The following is an 11,498-nucleotide window of genomic DNA, read 5'->3' on the forward strand; positions in this document are numbered from 1 at the left end:
TTTGGGTTCCCTTTAGAATTCCAGGTTAAGCACTGTGATGTGTCACGTCCCAGCTGCTTTTCTCAAAGGCAAGCAGAACCTTAAATACAATAAGTATTTGTTCGATATCTAAAAAACAATTAGACTGTATGAGTGCCGAGCAGTTGGCTGGAGGGAGCTGTCGGACGTTTATGTTCCCAAAGCGCTCATTAAATCACGAGCAGGCGACACTGTGACGAAGATGAAAAGGAAATTTCTCTCTCAGAATGTGGCTTTATTTCTTTTTCTGGTGAGATCATCTATATTAACAGGAAGTGTCATTCCGAGCAGCCTGAAACAATGACAAGTATTTACATGGTTGGCCGTCTGCATTCACAGGCCAGAGGAGGAAAATATGAGGAGCCTGCAATAATTATTGTTAACCCCTCTCTTTAATCAGAAGTCATCTGGACATTGAAGTAGTCAGCACTATAACTGCTTGCTTCATGGCTGAGACAGAACATTTGAAATTGGAACCCAAGATAAAAGATTTTTTTCCAGTTTTGGATAGTAGGGAAGGATTTCAAACCGTCAGGTCTGTTGGAGGGAAAGAAGCAAAAGTGCAACACCAATAGTTTGGAAATGCAAAAGATAATTTCATGTTGTCTTGAAACATCCAAGATAACCCCAATGCATTTTCCAGGTCTTGGCATCATCGGTGTTACAAACTTTTATGAGGAGCCTGAAATGATAGGGACTGACTCCCCTACTGCCCCAGTCCAGGTTCCCCTGGGTAGTGGGAAAGAGTAAAGGGACAAAGAAGTGGCATGAGTGGCAGTAGATGGTGATGTCATGATGTAACTGGAACAAGTGCACTGCCATAAAGTAGCTGGAGGGAGGTCATAGATCAGGGGTGGGGAACCGTTTTTCAGCTGAGGCCCATTTGGGTATTTTTAAAATCATTCGGGGGCTGTACAAAATTATCAACTTAAAAATGTGCCTGTTATATTTGGTCAAACATTTAATTAACTCACCCCTAATGTGATGGCTGCAACTGCTTCTCTTTGGTGAGGTGTGTGATGTTAGCTGGTATTGATGATGTTGCTACTGGTAACTGGTTTTCCAGGTTTGCCCCCCATCAATGCAGAGGGATGAGTGCCCCCCATCAATGCAGAGGGATGAGTGCCCCCCATCAATGCAGAGGGATGAGTGCCCCCCATCAATGCAGAGGGATGAGTGCCCCCCATCAATGCAGAGGGATGAGTGCCCCCCATCAATGCAGAGGGATGAGTGCCCCCCATCAATGCAGAGGGATGAGTGCCCCCCATCAATGCAGAGGGATGAGTGCCCCCCCCCCTCAATGCAGAGGGATGAGTGCCCCCCCCTCAATGCAGAGGGATGAGTGCCCCCCCCTCAATGCAGAGGGATGAGTGCCCCCCCCTCAATGCAGAGGGATGAGTGCCCCCCCTCAATGCAGAGGGATGAGTGCCCCCCCTCAATGCAGAGGGATGAGTGCCCCCCCTCAATGCAGAGGGATGAGTGCCCCCCCTCAATGCAGAGGGATGAGTGCCCCCCACCAATGCAGAGGGATGAGTGCCCCCCACCAATGCAGAGGGATGAGCGCCCCCATCAATGCAGAGGGATTAGTGCCCCCCATCAATGCAGAGCGCATGGGGATTAGAGCGCCTCCTGATTACACACAGAGCAGGGTTCTTCTACTTACTTGAGTTTGTATGACAGCAGCTGCGCCGGGTAAGCAGAGGAACCCGCTCTGTGTGTAATCGGGAGGCGCGCCACCCTCCCCTTCCCCTCCAGAGGCAGCCCAATGGCAGGGCCTGATCAGATGGCTTTGGGGGCCGTAGGTTACCCACCCCTGTCATAGATGATGTGGTTACCCCTTGAGAAGAAGATGAGAACAATTTTGTAAGCAACAGCTGGATAAAACAATGTCAATACAGTAGGCAGAAAGATAATTAGGGCCAGGCTGGGTCAACAACTTGCAAGCCATTTAAGTACCAGAATAGCCGGTATTAAGAAGAACCATAGAAGAGTTAGAACAAGCTAGATTGGAGCGAGTGCAGAACATAGCACTGGAGTCTCAGTTCCCAGCCTTAAATAGCCCACTTGGCTACACTATTCACAATGATGGTGCATACACATGCTGCAATGCCTGAAATGTGAGCAATTGCTACGTTGGAATCCAACTATGTGGGCTGGCTTAATCTTTCTGACAGTAGGCATTCAAAGGGGTATGCTATAACCCCCGAAACATGTTGGATTGTACTCATGGAGGTTTTTAGATAATAAATTACCTTTTTGGTCCCTTAAACCATTGGTGTAGCACTTTTTCTACACTTCCTTACATCCCTTCAGGGCACCTTTTGATGGCCCTTGTATGCTTTGAGATTTGCCTAGTCAGCGTCCATTGCTTTTGAATCCAGCACATCCTGCCTGAATCTTTTAAAATTTATTTTCTACTGTTTGTGTTCCTGTTATGGAAGTTCACCACAATTCCTGTCCTAGAGACACCACAGGAAGTAAAAGAAAATCTCTCTAAAGTGAGTAGAAATGCTTCTTTTCCCCAGTACAGGTGTCCCCCATTAGAAGATTGTGAAAACTGTGAAATTTTAGAGATCCCTGTCCTGGTGGCAGTCATCAGCCTAAAAAGAGTGAATGTTTCTAGCAGGGGCACAGACAGATAAAAACCTTGATACGTCCTGATAAACACATGAATGATGTTACTTTATCTTTACAGAATATCTCGGAGGAAATGTTTTATCAGCTTAGCAATATGCTCCCGCAGATCTTCCGTGTCTCCTCAACACTCACCTTAACCTCAAAACGCTGAGACAAACCAGGCTGCATTTTGGATTGTCAATGTTCTTTCCAACATGTGAATTATCACTGAACCTTATTGTGGAAGATTCTAGAATGATATCCTGATTCTGTCTTTGCAAGCTCCAGCACACTGGCCACCTTATGGACAACCGAGGTTGTAGAATTATTACCCCCAAGAAACTGGAACCTGGTAGTATTTGGCACAGAGAAAAAAAAATGAAATGCCTTCCCTGAACCACCAAACTCTAATCTTAAGTTTATCTTAAGACTGAAGCCAGCCCTCAGGCAGGAGGAGTGGACAGCACTGGCAGGGGACCCCAAAAGAGGATCGGGCTGTTTTGGCAAAATCATTGCACAGAGCAGGTAAATATAACATGTTTGGTATTTATCAACCAAAAAAACAGAACCTTTACAGTCACTTTAGTCTAACTCTTGGCTAGATTCTAACTCATAACCTTCAACCTCACTGCGTTACCCATGAACTTTCTGAAAACCTAATGTGTACCTGAATTCCTGGACTTAAAAGGAGAGTTCCTCCTTAAAAATAGAAGCGCACATCCTGGTATATGAAGGTGCCTAGGTACTCCTGTGCCTACAACCTCATGGCCATGTATCTGCACTATGAAAATGAAGGCACTGTTGCCACTACTGTGCTGCTCGCTGTTCTCTTTGCTGGAGGCTCTGAAATGAGGAAGCAAAGCTCAGCATCTACCAAGACAAGTCAATAATGGGGAATGATCAGCTGCAGGGAGACCACAGGCAGTACTGGTCAGTAGACCGTTGCCTTTTGCTTACCCTATTTTGGCTAGAGTTTCCAGTTTCTCTTTAACCATAAAACTGAACCCAACACTTAACCCCCTAAAACCCATCCCCAATATATTCACTTTTATGCTGGGCCCCTGTGTGAGGTCTGTTTTCCCCTCCCACGATCCAAACAGATTGGTTAATCAGGTTCTAACCAAAGTAGGAATGATGTACAGTAAACCCCCCTCCATTGCGGGGGTTATGTTCCAGACCCAGCCACGAAAAGTGAAAATCCGCGAAATAGAAAAACCCTATTAAAATGCATTGTAGGCATGTTTTTTTTTACTGTCACTGTACGTGTAAAAGCATTTTAAGGTCTTTAAACACACTTTTAAAACAATAGAAACTCATTTAAACACATAAAAGATACTGAGAGACATAGCAAGAACTATGGAAAACACAAAAATATTTCATTTTTAATGATTTATATAGTAAAATAACATTACAAAAAAACCCGCAATATACCGGGACCACAAAAACTGAACCGCGATAGAGTGGGGGTTTACTGTATGTCTGTTTACATATGAGTGAGCTAGGGAAATTAGATTTCTAGCTCCTCTGGTGCAGTGTTAATTTTGTCGACTAAAACCGACTAAAACGTTTTCGTCGACTAAATTAACACAATTTTAGTCGACTAAAGTACGACTAAAACTAAAACAATTCAGATGACTAAAATATGACTAAAACTAAAATGGCATTTTAGTCAAAAGACTATAACTAAATCGAAATTTGCTGCCAAAATTAACACTGGTGCATGCTCAAAGCTTAATACCATAAATAATAACATATTAGATTTTTCACTCCAGGACCAGCAGTAGTATATAATGAGTTTGGAAATTATAGAGAAATGCTTAAATAATGCATTACAAATTACAATTGAACTACACCCATTCGTTTATAGATGACTAAAATGAGTTTTAGTCGACTAAAAAAATGTAGGACGTTTTAGTCGACTAAATACGACTAAAACTAAAACACTTGCAGAAGACTAAAATGGGACTAAAATGCCATTTTAGTCCTAAGACTAAGACTAAAACTAAATTGAAATTTGCTGCCAAAATTAACACTGCTCTGGTGCAGGAACTTATACATAAGTCTATGTACTGCCTAAAGCACTGTCTGGTATATTAAACCCATATAAATACATGAAATGTAAAACTTGCAAAATGTGAACCTAAATATCTGAAAATATTGATATTTCGTTTGATCATTGTCTGTATTTTGTGCTATGAACAAGATTGTATAAAATAAACATGTAAACACTGAAATGGAATACCAATATTGTATATCACTGCAATGAAATTATGCAGGACGTAACTAATTGTATTATTTTTTTGTTGCAGTAAATAAAAATGTACACTCTTCTGTGATATGCAATATTAAAATGCTTCATTTGTAGACTGTTTTCTTAATACCATTGCTTTATCTTTATCCTAACTGATTCGAAGAGTGTGCAGGTTTAAAGCGGAGTTCCGGCCTCAAATACCTTTTTTAACTAAAAATACCCCTATAATACTAATCCATCGCTCTTTACAGAACCACTATTCTCATACTTACAAGGTGTACAGTATTGGATTTTAGTCAAAATCGTACTTTTAAAAACACTGTCTGAGCACGGCCATCTTGGATGTGGGCATCTGAAGCCGCAGTGTAATCTGCTGTGTCCTTCTTCCTGATTCCAGGGAGTGTTCTGGGAGTTTTTCCCAATTCCAGCCTCCTGGGAGTGATGACAAACTGCTCCCAGGATGCAATGCAAAGGCAGAAGTGATGTCAGTGTCCACGGCCACAGGGGGTGAGAAGGAGAAAGTACAATCAAAAATGCCCTGAAAATAAGGTAAGGGACCCCTGAAAAAAATTGAAAATGCCCAATTGTTGATCAGCATAGCGAGCACTCCAGGAATTACTAAATATGCAAAATAGGCCGGAACTCCGTGGCTGAAAGAGTGGTTATACACGTTATTACTAGAACAGTAAAATGATAAATTTAAATGCAAACATAGGAGGTACAGTTAAATACACAGTGCATGTGTGTTCTTGTACTGGAAGTTTACATAATGTAAATGAGAAATGTAATTCTGTTCAGCCAGTTTTGTAATCCAGGCACCCCTGCATGACAGCACATTCAGCTTCTGAACCTCCCTGTAGACTACAGTGAAGCCTAATCTGGCATACAGCTCAGCCTGAGAGTGGACAAAAAAAAAAATAATGCAGATATCCCCCTGTAATCCCACTCCTGTAGGCATGGACATATTGTGAAAGTGCCAGTACCTGAGTGGACACTTCGATTAAAGTTGAAACCCAAGTGGGACGACTTCTTCACGTATATGTGAACTCAATTAAATCTCCTAAAAGCTTTAACATAAATATATAATTTTAACAGTATTTTTCAATGTCTTTTATTCTGCAGCTTTTATAAATACTGTATAATACCTGCTAACCCTGCCATGAAGGTCCTTGTTCAGACTCTTCCTGATATGGGGTTCCCATACTCTGTCCTTGTCACCCTAACACACAAGATTCTGAAGAAGACAACAGGTGGCCGCTTCAACACATATTACACAGGTTTGGTCCACTGTTGTCACTGTCAGGAAACCCACCCTGACAAATGCCATGCAACCATTGCTGGGTTGCATGTAGACAGGAGATAGCTGCAAAGAGACTGCAGTAGATCAGCACTATTGAGATGTAACAAAAGAAGGAAAAAGACAAAAGAAAATATTTTATTTTTTTAAACGGCAATTAGTTGTGATTACAGTTGGACCGAACTCCCCCTCCCCCCGTTCGGTTTGTGCCAGAATTCTCAAACATTCGCAAAAGTTCAGACCTGAACCGTGAACCCTATTAAAGTCTATGGGACCCGAACTTGAAAAATCAAAAATGACTTTTGAAGGCTTATATGAAAGTTAGTCTGCCTGTAAAGTAGTACATCTGTTCCATGTATTGAACCTGCTGCAGCAAAACTGACACTTATAAAGAAAAAAAAAATACATTTAAATGTCAAATAAAAAAAAAAAAAAAAGTTTTTAAAAAAAGCATGGGGTCCCCCCACCCCCCAAACTATACCAGGCTCTTTGGGTCTGGTATAGACTTTTAGGGGAACCCAATGCCAAAATTAGAAAGAAAGGCATTGGGTCCTCCTCAACATACATACCAGACCCTTATCTGAGCATGCAGCCTGGCAGGTCAGGAAAGGGGTGGGACGAGTAAGGCCCCCTCCTCCTGAACCATACCAGACCACATGCCCTTAACATGGGGGGGCAGAGCCCCCACCCACCTCAAAGCACCTTTTCCCCATGTTGATGGGGACAAGAGCTCCTTCCCGACAACCCTGGGCATTGGTTGTGGGTTTCTGCGGGCAGGGGACTTATTGGAATCTGGAAGTCCTCTTTAGCAAGGGGGCCCCCAGCCCCCTTCCTATGTGAATGAGTATGGGGTATATTGTACTCCTACTAATTCACCAAAAAAAGTGTCAAAAATAAAGAACGGAGGCGTTTTTGACAATTCCTATATTACAAAAATCTCCCCCTCTTTAGCAAGGGGGCCCCCAGCCCCCTTCCTATGTCAATGAGTATGGGGTATATTGTACTCCTACTAATTCACCAAAAAAAAGTGTCAAAAATAAAGATAGGATGAGTTTTTGACAATTCCTTTAATAAAAAATAAAAAAACAATGTCCCACCAATGTAAATCCATGGTCAACCACGACACCTGCAGCAACTGCCTCCTGTCCTTATTTTTTACACTTTTCTTGATGAATGAGTAGGGTAACAATTTACTCCATACTCATCCACATGGGGGGCGAGATCTGGGGGGGCTTCCAGATTCCAATAAGCCCCCTGCCCGCAGACCCCCACAACCATCGCCCAGGGTTGTTGGGAAGAGGCCCTTGTCCCCATCAACATGGGGACAAGGTGCTTTAGGATGGGGGGGGGGGGAGAGTTCTTAGGGTCATAGTCAGAATTTTTCTTCCTCCAAAAACAGCCGAGTTAATGCCAGTTAGCTTAGTTTTGCTTCTAGAAGGATTGGGAGACAGTGCTGTGGTCAGATGAGACCAAAATTTAACTCTTTGGTATTACTTGACTCGCCGTGTTTGGAGGATGAAAAATGCTGACTATGACTCTAAGGACACCATCCCTACACTCAAGCACAGAGGTGGAAACATTATGTTTTGGGGCTTTTTTTCTGCTAAAGGAACAGGTTGACTATGCTGCATTGAGGGGCCAATGAACAGGGCCATGTATTGTAAAATCTTGGATGAGAACCTTCTTCCCTCAGCCAGAACACTGCAGATTGGTCATAAATGGGTCTTCCAGCATGACAATGACCCAAAACCTGCTGCCAAGGCAACAAAGGAGTGGCTCAAGAAGCAGCACATTAATGTCATGGAGTGACCTAGCCAGTCTCCAGACCTTAATCCTATAGAAAATTTATGGAGGGAGCTGAAATTTTGAGTTGCCAAGCGACAGCCAAGAAACCCTAAGAAATTAGAGAAGATCTGTAAAGAGTGGACCAAAATCCCTCCTGAGATGTGTGCAAACCTCGTAACCACCTCCAAGAAAGGTCTTACCTCTGTGCTGGCCAACTAGGGTTTCTCCACCAAGTACTAAGTCATGTTTTGCTTGTGAATCAAATACTTTTTTTACTCACTGAACTGCATCTCCATTTATAACATTTGTATCGTGTTTTTTTTTTTTTTCTGGATTTTTGGTTGATATTCTGTCTCTCTATCATTTAAAATACATATGTGATAAAAATATAGACCCTTCATTTCTTTGTAAGTGGGCAAAGTTACAAAATCTGCAGGGGATCAATAAATTATTTTCCCTACTGTATAAATTACAACACAGCAGCCAATGTTTTATAGGATGATCAGAGAACAATAGAAAGAATTATGACATAAAATAAATAGCAATGTTTTTTTCCCTTCTACTCTCTATCTCCAGGATCCTATTTTTGCCCTTTGTAGAAGATGTAATTAGGGAAGGGAAATTGATATTTTCATGAATTGACTGGATCTTTCGGTTGTGTGACATGTGGGTAAATAGGAATTATGGGATGCTAAAACGGTCCCTTAAACCAAAGGCGTTTATATCCGCCTGTGATATATAGCTTTAGTGACCGGTGGCTGGACGCACTCCCCTGCAGGATATTTCTAGCGCTGATGCTATAGGATGAAGCCCATCCACGGAGGAAATTATTTCATGAGTGTGAAAGATGACTTGTGGAGGAGGACGCCTTCACCACAAAATGATTTTCTACATAATAATTACATAGATTTGCGCTACTGGATTTTCTTTATTTCCTTCAAGGACCGGACAAGGGAATATGTTATTTTTAGGAAAACATGAAAAGACAAGTCAATTTAAAGGGAACCAGCCACGAATAGACATATTTAAGGATCTGAATCTTGACATTTAATTTGTTGTTATAGAGCACTCTTAACTTTTATAGATAGCTGTGTGTGCTGTTATTTTGTTGTATACTCACCCTGTCAGAACAGAACTATCAACCCAGGGTCAGACCATGAGGCCCCAATGGAGGATGACATAGTCAGAGCTGATAATTGACACTCTGGCCAGATGGCTAGGGGAAGGTATTGCTTTCATTTATAGGACCCCTAAAGTGAAAAGTGTTGCATTCTGGTGAATGTATGTGGTAATACCTATAGTATAGTAGTATACATTATCTGAATTCATTTTTTTTAATTCTCCCTCCATTTACATGCAGACTGAGCTCCCAAAAAATAGGTTACTGGGTTTAGAACAAACCATACAATACTATCACACTTCCAAAGGTGCTTACAACAGTCAGCCTTTACTTATGTGGTTTAAAGCGGTATTAAACCCAAAAGCAAACATTTATTATATTGCAGCTTAGCAATTCTTAGATGTGATGGCTGCATTCGTATCCTTTTTTAGGCTTTCTTTCTTCTATTTTCATATGGGGATCCAGTAAGCAAGTCTGTTGTTTTTCAAAAACACAAACTCTCCAGCAGAAGTTATCAGTTTACACGGATGAGACATTTAACACTGGCAGGGGCGATTAAAATGATCGTGTTTTTTTATTTATGTAAAACCTTTATCCCAAAAAGAAAAAAAATGTTTGCAGTAACTGATTATAAAGTGTGAGCTGGAGTTTGGCTTCAGTTTGTTAGTGCATCTAAACCTGCTAATACTTTTAACACTTCTCCCCCCTCACTGATAATGATCATTTATCCAGAGTTGTGTTTCTTCAATACAGGAGGTGTATTACTGACCACATCATCAGGTGAAAACAGAGGGGGAGAAAAGCCAAAGAAAAGAAAACTGATGCAGCCACCATATCTAATGGTTGGTAAGCTGCAATATATTATGTTTTGGGTTTAATGCCACTTTAAAGTGGTTGGAACCTCAGACATATCCCTAAGGCACCAAGGGGTTGATTTACTACAGGCAAACAGATTGTGCATTTGCACTCTGCAAGAGCAGTTGCTCCAGAGATTCGTAAATGAGATAAAATTTCACTTTGCAAAGAATACCCAATCACGTGCAAGAAAAATGTAAAAAACATTTCTCTTTCAGTCATTGACGGGTACAGCTCCTGATCTTCTTAACCATTGGGTTATACTGCCCCCTACAGGAGTAGAGCTCTAGGCAGAAAAAAAAGTCTGGCTACACCAATAGGCAGTCCCAGAGGGTATACTCCCTCTCTCTGCTATAGGTACTCAGTTTTTTTCTGCCTAGTCAGGAGTAAGGACCTAGTTCCTTGCTGGGATCCCTGGTCCTGGCAATTTTTTCAGTGGTGTTTCATCAGTTGTGTCCCTGGTGGAGCACCCCTGAAGGGGATCTGTTGGCGTTTCGGCTCAACAGAAAGCTGCAGAGGTTCGTGGCACAGTCCCGGGATCCTCTAGCGGACGCCACAGACGTGCTTGTGGCCCCGTGGGGTCAGTATCGTCTGATTTACGCCTTCCCTCCTCTCAAGCTTCTGCCAAGACTTCTATGCTGTATCGAGGCAGAAGGGATTCTGGTCATCTTAGTGGCCCCGAGGTGGCCCTGCCAGGCCTGGTATGCTGATCTGGTGCAGCTGGCCGCCGAAGTTACTTGGAAGCTTCCTCTCAGGGAGGATCTGCGGTCCAAGGGCCAATCTTCCATTCTGCTTTACAGTTGCTGGCTTTGATGGCTTGGCTGTTAAAAAAACAGGTGCTGAAGGATAGGGGTTCATCTGACTCAATGATTCCAATGCTGTTAAAAGCTAGGAAATCTACTTCTAGGAAGATCTACCATTGTACGTGGAAGACGTACATTGCGTGGTGTGAGTCTCTTGGGGTTCATCCTTGTTCCTTCTCGGTGGCTCAGATCTTGACCTTCCTTCAATGAGGGTTTGAACAGAAATTGGCCTTGAGTACCATCAAGGGCCCGGTGGCTTTGGCGGTCTTCTTCCAACATCCCTTGGCCCCACACTCCCTGATGCACCTTCCTTCAGGGTGTTCGACATTTGGGTCCTCCAGTGTGGTCTCCGTTGCCGCCTTGGGATCTCAATTTGGTGCTTTGAGTCCTCCAGAAGCCTCCCTTTGAGAAAATTTGAAAGATTCCCTTGCTTACCCTGTCTCTGAAGATGGCTTTTTTGGTGGCTATCAGCTCTGCATGCAGGGTGTCGGAACTGGCGGCATTATCCTGTCGATTCACAGAGATAAGGTGGTTCTTCGCCCCTGTCCTTCCGTCGTTCCTTCCAAAGTTTGTCTCTGATTTATTTTTGAATGAAAACATTGTGTTGCCTTCCCTGTGTCCCAGGTCAGAATATCTTAAGGAAAATGCCTTGGATGTTCTTCGGGCAGTTAGGGTGTACCTGGCAGCTACAGAGTCTTTTAGGAAGTCAGACTCACTCTGTGTGCTTACGGATGGGCCTAGGAAAGGTTTGTC

General features: G+C 42.7%; 1 protein-coding gene across 1 annotated transcript in view; it reads left to right on the forward strand.

The window, feature by feature from the left end:
* Positions 1-2,957, forward strand: part of FERRY3 (FERRY endosomal RAB5 effector complex subunit 3) — a 107,486-nt gene extending 104,529 nt beyond the window's left edge. Inside the window, exon 14 of the mRNA XM_082256109.1 lies at positions 2,714-2,957. Coding sequence (XP_082112235.1) covers positions 2,714-2,806 — 93 coding nt within the window. The 3' untranslated portion in view covers positions 2,807-2,957. The remainder of the gene's footprint in view (positions 1-2,713) is intronic.
* Positions 2,958-11,498: the final 8,541 nt, after the last annotated feature.

Source organism: Pelophylax lessonae, assembly GCF_965119305.1.
Source record: "Pelophylax lessonae genome assembly, chromosome: 4".
NCBI classification, from domain to species: Eukaryota; Metazoa; Chordata; class Amphibia; order Anura; family Ranidae; genus Pelophylax; species Pelophylax lessonae.